Source organism: Mercenaria mercenaria, chromosome 12 (assembly GCF_021730395.1).
Source record: "Mercenaria mercenaria strain notata chromosome 12, MADL_Memer_1, whole genome shotgun sequence".
In the NCBI taxonomy this organism is placed as follows: domain Eukaryota; kingdom Metazoa; phylum Mollusca; class Bivalvia; order Venerida; family Veneridae; genus Mercenaria; species Mercenaria mercenaria.
The window spans coordinates 69,026,489-69,045,833 of NC_069372.1; the positions used below are offsets into that span (position 1 = coordinate 69,026,489).

Genomic DNA, 19,345 nt, shown 5'->3' on the forward strand with positions numbered 1-19,345 from the left:
CCTCCACCATCAAAGCTGGAAAGTCGCCATAACACCTATAATTGTGTCGATGCGATGTTAAATCCACCAAAATATAAACTACCCAATAACAGTTTTTTTTGCCCTTAAACTGCATAATATGCTCGTTCTGCATTACCATCATATTCCCGTCATATTCTACTTTTTGTTACACGCCTGGATCTTTTCGTTACATATATTTCCTTTGGACTGAATAAAACTAGATAACGAAAGAACAACAGTAATAAGCAAAAACAAAATGAATTAGACAGCCTTGTCCTTATCTAACACTAGAAAGATAGTGAGCTACTCGTTTATTTGAACTATAACTTTCATTTGAGCTTTAGTTCTTTGACTGTCACTAGGTAGAAATGGTTCATATTCATTTCATAGAAAGCCCTGATTTCGGATAAATAGTTTTGGACAAAGAGCTATATATGTGTAAATAGATCGGCAACTTGAAATGCATATAGAGCAAATCTTGCCAACACCATGTGGGAACTGAATGAGATCTCGTATTACGGGTGTATAAAAGGGTGCAAGTTAAAACTTGCCCAAACCAAAATGTACCCAAAAACACAGGCACTCGGCGTGTGGCCAGGACACCCATCCCAATGAAATTATGTGAGAAAAAATCATATCCTATATACCCAAGTACTAAAAAAAAAAAATTAGTACTCTGGTATATAGGATATGAATTTTTCTCACATAATTTTATGTAACTATGTGATACAAGCTTGTGCAGTTTTTTACCAGGGTCGTAGCTGTGGGGGCTTAGGGGGTCAGGTGGGGGTCTTCCAGGCCACATGCCGAGTGCCTGTGCCCAAAAATAAAAAGTCAAAATTTACCCACAAGAAGTCAAAATGTATCTGTTCATCTGTATTGTCGCAGCACTTGATATTCGATGTAACAACATTAAACAAGAAACGACACAACAATGTATAATTATAATTATATTCTTGTCTTTACCACAATATTTCATGTCATATGCATCAATAACTTTGTGAAAATGGATAAGTTATCATTCAAGAAACATTCATGTGTCCTTAGAACAACAATAGTCAGCCAGTGTCATCATGTGACATCACATCACTAATGTTGCGGTATAGGTCAACAATTGTGGCGGTAAAACAATCATAGGTTAAAAAAAAACTCAGTATTATTTGAACAGTGACACAAAAGTAATTAAACACCAATATAAATGTTTTATATTATCTGTTTACATTGACACTATCGAAAATATTCATCTCTCGGCAGTGGACACACCAGATATTTTGCAAGTAAATCACAAGGTCGCGGGCGTGGTCATAATGTAGCGGAGCCTAAGGATTGTCCTATTACAGTAACTGAATATTTTTCTGTCTGATAGTTATCTAACATGTTCCAATTAATTCACTGCTCATATTAGTATCATGGGTGTATTTTGAGGAGATGGTCGCGCGGCCCCCTCTCCTCCTCCCCCTTAAAATCTGCCAAGTTATGACGCTTTGATGTTGCGCCTGATACTGATATTTCATTCATTTTTGTGTAGCTGGGGGATGTTGTGTAAAATTTGGTGTCCTCTAAGCTATAGGCTGGACATAATTTGCATAATTAATGAGGACAAGTAGACAAACTTGTAAATATTGCAAATATTTGCTTATTTTATGGTATTTAATTTTTTTTTTAGATTTTTGCAATAAATATGTGAAAAATATGATTTAAATAAATATTGACAGATATTTAGCAATGTAACTGCAGGTAAGAACATTTTTCGCTACCATGTGTAAAATAGATCACGAACTTAACATGTAAACACCACATAAGTGATGCAACTCGAATACCGTGAGATTAGTGATGTCGAGTATACTCCCTTGGGAAAGTCAAAATGTACCCTTGTTTTTATTAGAAGAATCAAAATGTACCCATTTAAATATTGATTATTTACTTATAAATAATTATCGAAATAATACATTTAAGCTACTCCCCAACAGTTTAGGTGAATTTTTTTTAACATGTTCATTTCCACCAAGATGTGGACCAAAATTCTGATAAAATAATAGCTGCACTTACATATTTATTAAACAGAATTAGGAGAGAGTAAAAAAAATTAAAACAGACTTATGTTATTGGTTTTTGAATAAGAGGTTAATATATGGCTTGGTTGTGCCTTCTAGCCATAATGGCACACCTAGTTTCATAATGGCCATGGCCCATGGCCATTATGAAACTAGGTGTGTCATTATGGCTAGAAGGCACAACCAGTCGTTTATTGATCTTTTTATTATATACCTTCTCTTTATACTCATCTTGTTATTTTCATTTTACATATCTTTTCTACAAACTTATGGGGCCTTAGCATCATTTGTATTGATTTTTTCATCAACAGTGCCTTCAGTATTTGACAATCGATCTGAAAATGATTTAGCATCCTTTCATCCGCCATAATGACAATGGTACATGACGTCAATGTCAGAACGTGCTGACGTTCCGGTTACCTGGGGCCATTATGATTATGGCGTGTGAGGCTCACTGCGCCATTATGGATTCGTCAATAGAGACTGTAATGACCGTTTTAAACGGCTTTTTTGTTACTATTTATAGTAATGTATATAATAATAACAATTCTAACACGATCTGCAGCAATTGCTATATAAACATATAGCGAAATCGCCTATACATGAATCTACGATAAAATATGGTTGGCTGTTACATTTCACCCCCTATGATTGTGGCATAAGAGATTCTACTTCAGTTCCATTATGTACAAATTATTTAAGGGCCAAACGGTTGAAACAGCATTTCAAAAACATAAATATGATAAAAAGTCATACTGACTTATGTGTAGGACCGTAAAACAAGTTTCGATCTCTACGAGCGAATTCAATTAGCTTAATTAAGATTCAGCGGTGACGTCATAAATGTATGACATAAAGTATGACGTCATAATGATGTGACGTCATATAAAGTTAAGCTCGTAACTTGTAACACAGGGTCAACTCGCCTAATTTGATGATTCTCTTCATAATTAGTTTGCGAGCTGTTAGATTATTAATTATAAATACTTCTCAAAATTCTGATAAAAATAAACAAATATCTATACGTTCCATTGGCTATGCAACTCTTTCTAACCAGAGGGGGTAAATTGTAACAGCATATGACCCGAATAACGTATTATGCTGAAAATGTAGTACTGTAAAATGCGAATTATTTGCGTTGTTAGAATCGAAACAATAAATCTGTTCCAATAATTTTATCAATTAATAAAACATGGGCAGTCGTTTGGATGCGAATGATTAAATCACTTGTGATACGCACTCGTGATTTAATTATTACGCATCCAACTCCTGCCCATATTTTATTAACTGATAAAATATAGGAACAGATTTATTATTTCTTAAATAAATGATGGTACACAAAAACTATATTTAGTAATTAAAGTAATTTAAAAGCACAACAGACTGATCAATCTTAAAAACTTTAAAAAAGTCATCTTGATAATAAAGTTAAGTGTCACTCCATTAAAGTTTGAAGGAAAGGATTAATGACTTCTGCAGCAATTACTTTGTTGTCAGGTGTGAAAGTAGGCTACTCTGCTCAGTTGCTGAAGGTGTGAAAATTATTCAAAGATTGTGTTTAAATTAAAGTTTTATAACTCTATCATTGAATTAAAACCTTAGATTGAAAATTTTATAGATATTTCTCGGAATTTATGGGTATATTTTGTGTGGGTACATTTTGGTCTTTTTGGGTACATTTTGACTTTACCATGTAGGTACATTTTGGTTTGGGTATGTTTTGACCATAATCCGTGTAAAACAGACAGCAGGAGGATAAAAATTTGTGTTGTGGAAAACTTTCTGTCAGATCATTTGTTTATAATGATAATGGTGTCTTTTTAATGTTATAAGTGTTTTCTACATGGGGAAGGCATGAATTTATGATTGGAAGTCTAAGAAATCAACAGTTTCGTTTGAAAATTGAACCTGCTTTGGTTTATTACATGCCGGTCGTATCGCCAGTGTAATGCGTCAGTTGATTTGATCACGTGTCATCAAGTCAACAAATGCTTCAATAAGATGAACCCTGACATGAGCTTACGCAAGATTATCCCCTGTTGCCATTCTGTGCATTTTATACTTCATTGTTTTGGATAAATTAAATGATATTGTACATACAGGATCATTCAAGATACAATGGTCAAGTATTACTCTATGTGATTTTACCTCTTCAGTTTTATTGTGTTTTGGATTTTGCCAGAGAGCAGTAGATCAGTAAGTTAGGCAACCATGTCAAAACAAAACTAATTCTATGTGAAATTGGCAAGACCAGTCACAATAATATAGCAGATGCACAAGTTACTGTGAAATCATTTTTATTTGCATAGGACGAATTTTCGCGTATTTTGCGCTAGGACTGATGCGCGAATTAAAGACCGCGCTATTATTAATTTTCAATTTTATTTTTATTTTCAAAATTGAAACGCGCGAATTAAAGCCCAAGCGAAACAAACCTTTTTCACGTTTGCGCGAAATTTTATGCCAGCGAATTTAAATGATTTCACAGTAAGTGTCATTTAATAGTTAAAAGTAAGAGTAGAGTTTAAAGACGATAAGAGTCCAGGCACATGGCTGCCTTTACACAAATACGCAGCTGCATAGTGAAAATGGCCATCATGGCCCTCTTGTTAGTTCACCTGAGCAATGTTATTGTGATCGCTGGATGTCCGGCGTCTGTCTGTCGTCTGTCGTCCATCAACATTTGGCTTGTGTATGCGATAGAGGCTGTATTTTTCAACTGATCTTCATGAATTTTGGTCAGAATGATTACCTTGATGAAATCTAGGCCAAGTTCGAAAATGGGTTATCTGGGATCAAAAAGTAGGTCACTAGGTCAGATCAAAGAAAAACCTGAAGTTGGGTATGCGATAGAGGCTGTATTTGTCAACTGATCTTCATGAAATTTTGTCAGAATGATACCTTGATGAAATCTAGGTCAAGTTCAAAAATGGGTCATCTGGGGTCAAAAACTAGGTCACTAGATCAAATCAAAGAAAAACCTTGTGTATGCGATAGAGGCTGTATTTTTCAATTGATCCTCATGAATTTTGGTCAGAATGATTACCTTGATGAAATCTAGGCCAAGTTCAAAAATGGGTTATCTGGGGTCAAAAACTAGGTCACTAGGTCAAATCAAGGAAAAACCTTGTGTATGCGATAGAGGCTGTACTTTTCAATTGATCTTCATGAATTTTGGTCAGAATGATTACCTTGATGAAATCTAGGTCAAGTTCGAATATGGGTCATCTGGGGTCAAAGACTAGGTCACTATGTTTAATAAAAGCAAAACCTTGTGTATGCGATAGGGGCTACATTTTACATCGGAACTTCATGAATTTAATCAGAATGTTTGTCTATATGAAATATAGGTGGAGTTTGAATATGGGTCATCTAGGGTCAAAAACTAGGTTACCCGCTCAAATTTAAGAAAAATCTTGGGTACGCAGTAGGGGCTGCATTTTACACTGGATATTCATAAAATTTAGTCAGAATGATTGCCTTGACGAAATCTATGTCAAGCTAGAATATGGGTCATCTGTGGTCAAAAACTAGGTCACTAGGTAAAATCAAAGAAAAACCTTGTGTATGCAATAAAAACTGTATTTCTCAATTGATCTTCATGAAATTTGGTCGGAATGATAGCCTTGATGAAATTAAGGTCAAATTTGAATATGGGTCTTCCGGGGTCAAAAACTAGGTTGCTAGGACAAATCAAAGAAAAATATTTTGTATGCGATAGAGGCTGTATTTTTCAGTTGATGTTGATGAAATTTAGTCAGAATGATTGCCTTGATCAAATCTAGGTCAAATTCGAATGTAGGTCATCTTGGCTCAAAAACTAGGTCACTAGGTCAAATTGAAGAAAATGCATGTTTACACTTAAGAGACCACATTTTTGGTCCAATCCTAATGAAAATTGGTCAGAATATTTGTTTCCATGAAATCACTAGGTCAAATATGTTTACACTGTTATGGTATGTTTCTCAAGTGAGCGACCTAGGGCCATCTTGGCCCTCTTGTTTATATATAGTCAAAAATAAATTTGAAATAAAACATGGTACCAAAATAACTGTTAAATCATTTTTAGCTCCACTATTCGGAGAATAGTAGGGCTATTCTCTTTGGAGTCGGCGACGGTGTCGGTGTCGGCGTGACCTTTCTTGGTTTTTCAGCAACCTTTGTATTCTGTCATATCTTTGTTACTATTGCTTATATCTTACTGTAAGTTCACATAAACATTGTGCAGTATACAAAGTATGCGTAGGGGCTGAACCCATTATACCCAAGGTCAAGGTCACCAAGGTGTTATACTTAGGTTATTTTTAAGGTTAAAGTTTTTTGCAACCTTTTTAGCTCACCTGTCACATAGTGACAAGGTGAGCTTTTGTGATCACCCTTCGTCCGTCGTCAGTGTGTGCATCCGTCCATGCGTCCGTCAACAATTTCTTGTCTGCACGATAGTGGTTTCATTTATGATTTTATTTTAACCAAACTTGCACACAACTTGTATCACCATAAGATCTCGGTTCCTTTCTTGAACTGGCCAGATCCCATTATGGGTTCCAGAGTTATGGCCCCTGAAAGGGCCAGAATTAGCTATTTTGACCTTGTCTGCACAATAGCAGCTTCATTTATGATTTTATTTCAACCAAACTTGCACACAACTTGTATCACCATAAGATCTTGGTTCCTTTCTTGAACTGGCCAGATCCCATTATGGGTTCCAGAGTTATGGCCCCTGAAAGGACCAAAATTAGCTATTTTGACCTTTTCTGCACAATAGCAGCTTCATTTATGATTTGATTTTTACCAAACTGGCACACAACTTGTATCACCATAAGATCTTGATTCCTTTCTTGAGCTGGCCAGATTCCTTTATGGGTTCCAGAGTTATGGCCCCTGAAAGGGCCAGAATTAGCTATTTTGACCTTGTCTGCACAATAGCAGCTTCATTTATGATTTGAATTTAATCAAACTTGTACAAAACTTGTGTCACCATAAGATCTTGATTCCTTAGCTGAACCGGCTAGATCCCATAATGGGTTTCAGAGTTATCTCCCCTGAAAGGGCCAAAATTAGCTATTTTGACCTTGTCTGCACAATAGCAGCTTCATTTATGATTCAATTTTAACCAAACTTGCACACAACTTGTATCACCACAAGATCTTAGTTCCTTTCTTGAACTGGCCAGATTTCTTCATGGGTTCCAGAGTTATGGCCCATTAAAAGTCCAAAAATTGGCTATTTTGGCTTTTGCAGCCATTTAGAGACTTCATTTATGGTTTTATTTGACACAAATTTCCAATATAACTTCAGCAACAATAATTCTTGGATTCCATGACAAATCAGATCTAAGCGTAGGTTCAGAGTTATTTCATATCTGATTACCTCCCCTGATTGTAATCAAAATGGATTTATATCAGTAAGTACTTATAGGACTTATTTGAAATTTCATTATTGTCATTAGTTGGACTGAGCCAATCAGGGTAGATAACTATGGACTGATTTTATGTCAAATTACCTCCCTTTTTTTCAAATTAAAATGGGTATATCTCCGTAACTAATGACGATACTGATCTGAAATTTTATTTGTGTCAACAGATTTATTTGGCAGATCCTTCTTTTGTTCACTTACAATAATTTTTTTTAATTACTTCCCTTTTACGTTACTATAAATAGCTTATTTTTAGTAACTTTTTTATTATTGACCGTAGGGAGAAACTGAGACCACTTTTCTGTGGTACATGGATGGTACCTGCAATATTTAGGTGTATTTTGAAATATCTGTACCGTGTAAGAATTTTTTTCTTTTTGGTTAAATTTCTTCCCTTTGTTGTTACTGTCCTTTGGACTTAGATATTTTTTCTGAGGACCTTCTTGTCCTCAAGTGCAATGATAACAGGTGAGTGATATAGGGCCATCATGGCCCTCTTGTGTTTTTTTTAGCTCAACTGTCACGTAGTGACAAGGTGAGCTTTTGTGATCACTCTTTGTCCGTCGTCTGTGCGTCCGTGCGTCAACAATTTCTTGTTTGCATGATAGTGGTTTCATTTATGATTTTATTTTAACCAAACTTGCACACAACTGGTATCACCATAAGATCTCGGTTCCTTTCTTGAACCGGCCAGATCCCATAATGGGTTCCAGAGTTATGGCACCTGAAAGGGCCAAAATTAGCTATTTTGACATTGTCTGCACAATAGCAGCTTTATTTTTGATTTGATTTTTACCAAACTTGCACACAACTTGTATCATAATAAGATATTGGTTCCTTTCTTGAACTGGCCAGATTCTTTTATAGGTTCCAGAGTTATGGTCCCTGAAAGGGCCAGAATTAGCTATTTTGACCTTGTCTGCACAATAGCAGCTTCATTTATGATTTTATTTTAACCAAACTTGCACACAACTTGTATCACCATAAGATCTCGGTTCTTTTCTTGAACTGGCCAGATCTCTTAATGGGTTCCAGAGTTATGTCCCCTGAAAGGGCCAAAATGAGCTATTTTGACCTTGTCTGCACAATAGCAGCTTCATTGATGATATGATTTTAACCAAACTTGCACACAACTTGTATCACCACAAGATCTTGGTTCCTTTCTTAAACTGGCCAGATTCTATCATGAGTTCCAGAGTTATGGCCCCTTAAAGGTCCAAAATTTGCTATTTTGGCTTTTACAGCCATATAGAGACTTCATTTATGGTTTGATTTGATACAAACTTCCAAAATATCTTCAACAACAATAAATCTTGGATTCCATGATGAATCTGTCCGATCCAATTGTAGGTTCCAGAGTTATTTTATATAATCTGATTACCTCCCCTGATTGTAATCAAAATGGATTTATATCAGTAAATACTTACTGGACTTAGTTGAAATTTCATTATTGTCATTAATTGGACTGAGACAATCAGGGAAGATAACTATGGACTGATTTTATGTCAAATTACCTCCCTTTATTTCAAATTAAAATGGGTATATCTCCGTAACTAATAAAGATACTGATCTGAAATTTCATTTATGTCAACAGATGGACTTGGACAATCAGTGAAGATACATATTGACTGAATTTATGACAAATTACCTCCCTTTATTTTTTATCTAAATGTATACACCTTAGTAGCAGCAGCTTCTAATGAGATTGGTTTGAAACGTTATTTATGTCTTCCGTGGTAAGAAATAGTCATATTAGATAACTCTTGATTGAACATTTATCGATATGAATACTTTACTAATATATTGTTGTATAGGCTTGTACTCTGTATCTTCTACATGCATATACCAATGCATGATTACATCCCCTGATTTTAATAAAAATGGATTTGTCTTGGTAAATATTTATAGAACTCATTTGAAATTTCATTATTGTCTTTTGTTGGACTGAGGCAATCAGGGTAGATAGCTATGGACTGATTTTATGTCAAATTACCTTCCTTTGTTTCAAATTAAAATGAGTGTATCTCAGTAACCAATGAAGATACCGATTTGAAATGTCATTTGTGCCATCAGATGGACTCGGACAATCAGGGTAGATAACTTTTGACTGAATTTATGACAAATTACCTCCCTTTATTTTATGTAAACGAATATATCTCAGCAGCATCTAATGAGATTGGTTTTAAATGTTATTTAAGTCTTCCAGGGTAAGAAATAGTCATGTTAGTACAAAAATGCAGTATTTGAGCCTAGGACCCTCAAACTTGGTATGGAAATTGGCCCTGACTAGGTCAAAAGGGACTGTTACAAGAAAATGTTATATCCTGATGATATTATGTGTGTATGCCTATGTGCTCTATGTCAAAACTTGATCATATCATTTTGAGCAATGGTACTCGGGTGAGCGATACAGGGCCATCATGGCCCTCTTGTCTGTCATATCTTTGTTACTATTGCTTATATCTTACTATAACCTTACATAAACATTGTCCAATATACAAACAAAGTATGTATAGGGGCTGAGCCCATTATACTCAAGGTCAAGGTCACCAAGGTGTTATACTTAGGTTATTTTTAAGGTTAAAGTTTTTCGGCAACCTTTGTTTTTCTGTCATGGCTTTGTTACTTTTGCTTATATCTTACTGTAACTTTACATAAACATTGTCCAGCATACATACAAAGTATGAACAGGGGCTGGGCCCTTTATACCCAAGGTCAAGGTCACCGAGGTGTTATACTTAGGTTATTTTTAAGGTTAAAGTTTTTCGGCAACCTTTGTTTTTCTGTCATGGCTTTGTTACTTTTGCTTATATCTTACTGTAACTTTACATAAACATTGTCCAGCATATAAACAAAGTATGAACAGGGGCTGGGCCCTTTATACCCAAGGTCAAGGTCGCCAAGGTGTTATACTTAGGTTATTTTTAAGGTTAAAGTTTTTCGGCAACCTTTGTTTTTCTGTCATATCTTTGTTACTATTGCTTATATCTTACTGTAAGTTCACATAAATATTGTTCAGCATACAAATAAAGTATATACAGGGGCTGGGCCCATTATACCCAAGGTCAGGGTCACAACAAAGTTGTTATACTTGGAATTATTTTCATGTTAAATTTTTTCGAAAGCTTTATCTTTAGTACTTTAAAAGATAATGACTTGAAATTAAAAATATTTCTTTTTAATCATCATCTGCATGTGTGGTTACAAACCCCATAACTCTTATTGTATTTTTTTGACAAAATTATGCCCCTTTTGTACTTAAAAGTTTTTTTGCAATCTTCGATTTCTGGATATAACTTTATTGCAATATAAGATAAAGACTTGAAAGTAAAACCATCATCATCTGCATGTGTAGTGACAGTCCCCATAACTCTGATTTGTATTTTTGACCAAATTATGTCCCTTTCATACTTAAATTTTTTAACAAACTTCGTTTTCTGGACATAACTTTGATACTATATAAGATAATGACTTGAAACTCAAAATATATCTTAACCATCATCATCTGCATGTGGTAACAATTCCAATAACTCTAAATTGTGTTCTTGACAGAATTATGCCCCTTGGTGTATCTTCTTTTTAAAGTAGAGGTCTCTTATTGAGACATATATTCATTTTACCATCAAATCGCCGAATAGTGGAGCATGCTCTTTTACGGACAGCTCTTGTTGCGTTTATTTTTTGCATAATAGAAAGACTACGTTTACAATTACGTGTGATCTGTACAAAAAAAAAGTTGAAAATTTTGCATTCTGATGTTTGAGTACTCCTGTTATTTGAATATTTTGCCCTGACAAATAGGTTATTCAAATATATGGAATCTACTGTATCTTCATATTAGCATGTATAAAGCATCTTGAGCCTCATCAGAAAAAAAGTTGAAGTATCATATAACTTTTTCAGATTGTAAATAAGGGAAGTAGTATGAGTCATGGCAAGCAAGAAATGCAGTGACCTTGTCCGACAAGCACACAGTTCAAGACTTAAACATGTATATAATGCCCTGGTGGAAATCAGAAAAACATTCATGAAAACACCAAAAGGTAAGTACTCAGCCTCATGATATTTTGAAGAATGTTCTTCAGGCCATGCAAAATTGGATCTCTGTTTAACATCCCAATCATTTTCAGCCTACTTTTTAGCTTGACTATACAAAGTATGGAGAGCTCTCCTACTCAACCTGGCATCAGTGTCGGCGTGGGCATCCCTCCGTGTCCGCACCTTGATTAAAGTTTTGATGCACTTTCTCTTTATCTGTGTAATTACTTGATGGATTGGTTTCAAACTTAAGATAGTTTTTCTTTATCATCACCCATATCATATTGCACAAAGGCCATAACTCTCTCACCAATATTTCATGAATTATCCCCCCTTTTTACTTAGAATTTCAGGTTAAAGTTTTGATGCACTTTCACACTATCTTAGTTATTACTGAATGGATTTGATTAAACTGAAAGTAGTTGTTGCACATCATCTCCCACATCATATGACACAAGGTTTATAACTCTGGTACCAATATTTAATGAATTATCTCCCTTTTACTTATAATTTCAGGTTAAAGTTTTATTATTACTAATTTATTATACCAGATTTTTATAGCGCCCTTTTCATGATCAATTTCATGTTCAAAGGCGCTTTACATAGTTCAAATGCAGCCACACAGGGCGCATAATTCATCCTCTACTAGTGCAGACACAGAGCGATCTGACCAGAGGGACAGAGTGAGACAAAGCCCCCACGACAGAGAGATCAGAAATCAGATACTGGCTTGTCCGGCTAACTTAGCCTAGCTCATTGCGAATAGACAGCCTGGTTCTTTAATCTACCCAGTGTATAGCACTGATACAGGCAAGGATTGCCTGGGTTCCTGACCAGTACACCTCTAGCTGGGTGGGAAACACTGAAAAGTGTTTCTGAAAATTCCAGAGTAACTGCCAGGGATCGAACCCCGGACCTCAGGATTGGAAGGCCAGTGTGCAAACCACTGAGCTATCCGTCCACCTAAATGGATTTGATTCAAACTTAAAATACTTCTTCCACCTTATCACCCACATCATATGACACAAGGTGCATAACTCTTACACTAATTTTTCATGAATTATGCCCCTCTTTTACTTAGACTTTCATTTTGATGCATTTTTACTATATCTCAGTTATTACTAAGTGGACTTCATTCAAACTTGAAGTAGTTGTTAAGTAGTTGTTCCACATTATCACCCACATCATTTGACACAAGGTGCATAACTCTTGCACCAGTATTTTATGAATAATGCCCCCTTTCTACTTAGAATTATACTTATATAGTGTTTTGATACACTTTATCTTTACCTCACTTATTACTTTTGTGCAATATTCATCTACCATTGGAGTCATTAAACACTCCAGTGGCGGCTCCAGCTTCCTCAGATGTGCCCAGTTTCACTATCCAGCGTCGAAGTAGTCCAGCGCGCTGTCTCCTGTGACAGCTCTTGTTCACTTCCTTATAGCTTTTACACCCATTAAAAATATACCAGAGTTTGAGTGATTTATATCTTTAAGCAGTTGTAACCTGGAAATATAAGCTGAAGTAGCTTAAAGTATGTAGTTGTCCTGTAATGAATAGAAACACCTGTTTTAAATATTTTTTACTGGCATTTGCAAATTTTTTATTTATTTTTGTTTTATGAAGGCCTTGTCCACTTTGTTATTGATTACACTGATGATGTTGAATAATGGTAATATTTCCCTTTTAACCTTTACCCTGTTAAATTTCTATAATGAACTTGTCCATCATTTAATTTTGGCAATACCATTATTTGAAGGGGTGTTTACTGAAAATTTACTGACTGAATAGCGAACAGTACAGACCATGATCAGCCTGCACAGATGAAGAAATATTCACCGCTAGCAGGCGAAAGGTTGAACAAAGAAGACTGAAATTTTGTGTTATTATGCAACATACAAACATTTTGTATGTAAAAGTTATTACAAATGCCAGTGACACCCTGTAAAAGTTATTACAAATGCCAGTGACACCCTGTAAAAGTTATTACAAATGCCAGTGACACCCTGTAAAAGTTATTACAAATGCCAGTGACACCCTGTAAAAGAAAAGCACACTAAATAGGCAAATATTTGATGAATTAAAATCTTCAAAAATGTAGATAATATATCCCCGGACCCCGTGATATCGGTTTTCGACGACGCAAGGAATCATATGATTGCCAAAAATAGGAATATTCAAAGGAGAATAATTAAATTGTCTACTTGGCAAGTGACAAAACAATACAAGACCTTCACTTTGTGTGTGGTTATTTTCCAGAAATCTGATTTTTGCAAGTTCAATTTAGATAAAAACAGAAGTTAGTTGAAAGCACCTGCGCACACTTTACGACTTACATATTCGACGGTTCCTACCAGTCACGCTAAAAATCTATACCGTACATTGAATTTAGTACAAATCATCACCTGTCACAAGAAACAGTTATTGTTTTGCATTTTATCAGCGTTTTAACCATATTAAACGGTATTTAATATATTTTCAATGAGTTATTGGTAAGTCCTATTCAAATTTAAACTATTTCCATGCTTCTAAGTGATTAAATGAGAGAGTGTCACTGAAGTTCCAGTTTTGGGATTAAATAAAAGATTAATAATACGGTATGTTGATATTAATTTAGCATTTTACTTTTCATTTTTATTCGATTAAGTCATGGAATGAGGACACATATAGAACTTTGTTTATTTTACCAAAATACTATGTGATCACCACTTGACATGCGTGGGATATGCAGATTAACTGGAAATACTGACATGTTCAAAAACATATGTCCGTTGAAAACGTAAGTCGTGGGGATACTATGATAACATATTAGAATTGAAATAATACATCTCAAACAGTGATTTGCTCTTGAATAAAATCATTGTTTATCGTTCATATGCATAGTATGTTATGATTCATGGTTTGCAGGTGGGAGAAATTTGAAGGATATTCTTCATTTAAAATTGCGGGTGCTGTAGCAACATAAAGAAATTCCAATAGGGATTTTGATTGCTCTTCAGTAGTTCTGGTTAAAAAAGTTAATCTATGTTTTAAAAAGAAAACAACATGCCATACTGCGTAGGTGAAATAAAATTTCTGATGATCTGTTACAATACATGAGCAACATATTTGATATTGTTTGTCATTTTCTGAAGATCTGCATATTATTTTTACCTTAGATGTTGCAGCACTTGTTGGTGCCAGACTGGTTCAGAGACTGTTGGATCTTATAAGGTCAAGAGACAGCCTGGAGGAGCAGTACAGGTCAAAGGTCATTGATATATCATTGAGCATTCTGGGTAACATGTGTATGGAGGAAGTCACTAGAAAACAGGTATTATATATCTTATATTGTACACTTATTGGATAGCTTGAAGGACCAGCAGTCAATAGTTTTGACTATTGACTAGCAAGCCATTCAATATGTGATTTATTAAATGACATTACAAATCATTTTTCAGTTTTTAGCTCGACTATTCGAAGAATAAGTAGAGCTATCCTACTCACCACGGCGTCGGCGTCACACCTTGGTTAAGTTTTTCGTACCAGTCCACATTTTGACAAAGTCTTTTGAGATAAAGCTTTGAAACTTTCAACACTTGTTTACCGTCATCATGGCCAGTTATAGGCAAGAGCACATAACTCCATCAAGGATAATGGCTGAATTATGGCCCCTTTTGACTTAGAAATCATGGTTAAGTTTTTCGTACCAGTTCATATTTTGACAAAATCTTTTAAGATAAAGCTTTGTAACTTTCAACACTTGTTTACCATCACCATGGCCAGTTATAGGCAAGAGTACATAACTCCATCAAGGATTTTGGCTGAATTATGGCCCCTTTTGACTTAGAAATCATGGTTAAGTTTTTCGTACCAGTTCATATTTTGACAAAGTCTTTTATGATAAAGCTTTGAAACTTTCAACACTTGTTTACCATCATCATGGCCAGTTATAGGCAAGAGCACATAACTCTATCAAGGATTATGGCTGAATTATGGCCTCTTTTGACTTAGAAATCATGGTTAAGTTTTTCGTACCAGTTCATATTTTGACAAAGTCTTTTAAGATAAAGCTTTGAAACTTTCAACACTTGTTTACCATCACCATGGCCAGTTATAGGCAAGTGTACATAACTCCATCAGGGATTATGGCTGAATTATGGCCCCTTTCGACTTAGAAATCTTGGTTAAGCATTTCGTACCAGTTCATATTTTGACAAAGTCTTTTGAGATAAAGCTTTGAAACTTTCAACACCTGTTTATCATCACCATGTCCAGTTATAGGCAAGAGTACATAACTCCATCAAGGATTTAAGCTGAATTATGGCCCCTTTTGACTTAGAAATCTTGGTTAAGTTTTTCGTACCAGTTCATATTTTTTGTAAAGTGTTTGACATATGGCTTTGAAACTTTAATCACTTGTTTAGTATAATACTCTCTATCTGTAGGAAAGAGAAAATAACTCTGTCATCTGTTTTGGCTGAATTATGGCCCTTTTTGGACTTTGAAATTGGTTCTGTTTTCATTCAAGTCCATGTTTTGTCAAAACTATTTGACGTATGGCTTTTAAACTTTGAACACTTGTTAATCATTATGATTTCCATCTGTAGGCAAGAGTATATAACTATTTTGACTGAATTATGGCCCTTTTTGGACTTTGAAATTGCCTCATATATTGCCATTTAGTGCAAGACTTATCGAAATCAAAGTAATACAGGAACATTGTTTGTCTAATCTATTTATTTCTTTTGTCTGAATATCCGTGGAAATATTTTGACCCCATTCTTCAATCAATTCTTCGAATAGTCGAGCGCGCTGTCATCAGACAGCTCTTGTTAACTCACCTGAGCACAAAGTGCTTGGGGTGAGCTATTGTGATCGCTCACCATCCAGCGTCCATCCATCCGTTGCCCGTCCACACTTTCCTTAAACAACATCTCTTCTGAAACCATATGGTGGAAATTGATGAAACTTGGCCTGGATGTTTCTTGGATGGTCCCCTTCCAAGAATTGAATTCCACACAGAACTCTGGTTGCCATGACAACTGAAAGGAAAAACTTTAAAAATCTTCTTGTCCGAAATTGCAAGGATTAGAGCCTCAAGGTTTAGCATGTGACCATTTAATGATCCTCAATGAAGATAATTCAAATTATGACTCTGGGATGGAGAGGCCCCGGCCCGGGGTCTCAAGTTTTACATAGACTTATATGGGGAAAAACTTTAAAAATCTTTTTGTCTGAAATTGCAAGGATTAGAGCCTCAAGGTTTAGCATGTGACCATTTAATGATCCTCAATGAAGATTATTCAAATTATGACTCTGGGATGAAGAGGCCCCGGCCCGGGGTCTCAAGTTTTACATAGACTTATATGGGGAAAAACTTTAAAAATCTTTTTGTCTGAAACCACAAGACCTAGGCCTTTGAGATTTGGTATGTAGCATTGCCTTGTGATCCTCTACCAAGATCTTTCAAGTTATTACCCTGGGGTGAAAAGAGGCCCCACCCGAGGGGTCCCAAGTTTTACATAGACATGCATATGAAAAAATCTTTAAATATCTTCTGAAACTGCAAGGCAAAGGCTTTTGATATTTAGTATGTTGCATTGTCTAGTAGTCCTCTACCAAGATTATTCAAATTATGACCCTGAGTTGAAATGAGGCTCCACCCAAGGGGGTCCAAAGTTTTACATAGACTTATAGAGGAAAAAACTTTGAAAGTCTTCTTGTCTGAAATTACAAGACCTAGGTCTATGATATTTGGTATGTAGCATTGCCTTGTGGTCCTCTACTAAGATTGTTCGAATTATGTCTCTGGGGTGAAAAGAGGCCCTGCCCTGGGGGTCCCAAGTTTTACATAGACTTATATAGGATTTTTTTTTTCTTGTCTGAAAGTTCAAGGCATAGGTCTTTGATATTTGGTATGTAGCATTGCCTAGTGGATCTCTAACAAGATTGTTCAAATTATGCCCCAGGGGGGAAAATAGGCCCTGCCCTGGGGGTCACTTGTTATATGAGTTACATAGGAAAAAATACTTCGAAAATTATTTGATCATATTTCATACACTGTTTAATTATAATTACCTGATGACCCTTAGTAATTAGGGGTCACCTGACTGTGACCTTGACCTACTGACCTACTTTCTTGTTTTTTTAAAATACAGCCTTGAAATTTGGATGACATGTACAGTTTTGCACACCAATCTTAAACCTGATTTTCAGTGACCATTAATGTGACCTACTGACCTACTTTCCTAATATTTTAGCATCAGTTTGACATTTGAAACATGTAGCTCATATTACTCAGGTGAGTGATCCAGGGTCATCATGACTCTCTTGTATTGATTTATTAGCTTGGTAAACATGTGTTGAATATAGAGTGGTCATAAGTACTGGTGGTTTATTAAAGGAATCATGTAATAACTACTGTCAGAATCAACAGTGCACTGTTTACACATGTTGATTAGATTGGGTGGCAGGGTAATAGAGAAAACATAGTAACTACTGCTGTGCTTTTTCTAGTGAACAAGTAGTCATACTTCCAAATGGAAAAGTAAGTTTTATTCTGATACTCTTTCAGGTATCTGAAAAAAAATCCAATATATTTAGTATTTGACATTGGCTAATATACCACAGTATTTGACATTTGCTAGTATACCACATGTAGTTTTTGACATTGGCTAGTATTCCTAAGGTAATATTTGACATTGGCTAGTATTTCACAGGTAGTATTTGACATTGGCTAGTATTCCACAGGTAGTATTTGACATTAGCTAGTATTCTCAGTGTAGTATTTGACATTGGCTAGTATTCCCAATGTAGTATTTGACATTTCACAGGTATTATTTCACAATGGCTATTATTCCACAGGTAGTATTTGACATTGGTTAGTATTCTCAATGTAGTATTTGACATTGGCTAGTATTCCACATGTTGTATTTGACATTGGCTAGTATTCCACAGGTAGTATTTGACATTGGCTAATATTCTCAATGTAGTATTTGACATTGGCTAGTATTCCCAATGTAGTATTTGACATTGGCTAATATTCCTAATGTAGTATTTGACATTGGCTAGTATTTCTTAGGTATTATTTGACATTGGCTAGTATTCCACAGGTAGTATTTGACATTGGATAGTATTCTCAGTGTAGTATTTGACATTGGCTAGCATTTCCAATGTAGTATTTGACATTGGGTATTATTCTGAATGTAGTATTTGACATTGGCTAGTATTCCCAATGTAGTATTTGACATTGGGTAGTATTCTGCAGGTAGTATTTGACATTGGCTAGTATTCCACAGGTAGTATTTGACATTGGGTAGTATTCTCAATGTAGTATTTGACATTGGCTAGTATTCTCAATGTAGTATGTGACATTGGATAGTATTCCTCAGGTATTATTTGACATTGGCTAGTATTCCCAATGTAGTATTTGACATCAGCTAGTATTTCTTAGGTATTATTTGACATTGGCTAGTATTCCACAGGTAGTATTTGACATTGGATAGTATTCTCAATGTAGTATTTGACATTGCCTAGTATTTCCAAGGTAGTATTTGACATTGGGTATTATTCTGAATGTAGTATTTGACATTGGGTATTATTCTGAATGTAGTATTTGACATTGCCTAGTATTCCCAATGTAGTATTTGACATTGGGTAGTATTCTGCAGGTAGTATTTGACATTGGCTAGTATTCTCAATGTGGTATTTGACATTGGCTAGTATTCTGCAGGTAATGTTTGACATTGGCTAGTATTCTGCAGGTAGTATTTGACATTGGCTAGTGTTCTGAAGGTAGTATTTGACATTGGCTAGTATTCTCAATGTAGTATTTGACATTGGCTATTATTC

General features: G+C 35.3%; 1 protein-coding gene across 2 annotated transcripts in view; it reads left to right on the forward strand.

The window, feature by feature from the left end:
• Positions 1–200: 200 nt before the first annotated feature.
• Positions 201–19,345, forward strand: part of LOC123533822 (uncharacterized) — a 78,540-nt gene continuing 59,395 nt past the window's right edge. The window contains exons 1-3 of one of the 2 annotated variants that reach the window (XM_045315723.2): positions 201–298; positions 11,374–11,513; positions 14,671–14,825. In XM_045315723.2, the coding sequence (XP_045171658.2) occupies positions 11,402–11,513; positions 14,671–14,825 (267 nt within the window). In that variant the 5' untranslated portion in view covers positions 201–298; positions 11,374–11,401. Of the gene's footprint in view, positions 363–11,373; positions 11,514–14,670; positions 14,826–19,345 lie in introns of both variants that reach the window. The other variant, XM_045315724.2, reaches the window with a different exon arrangement.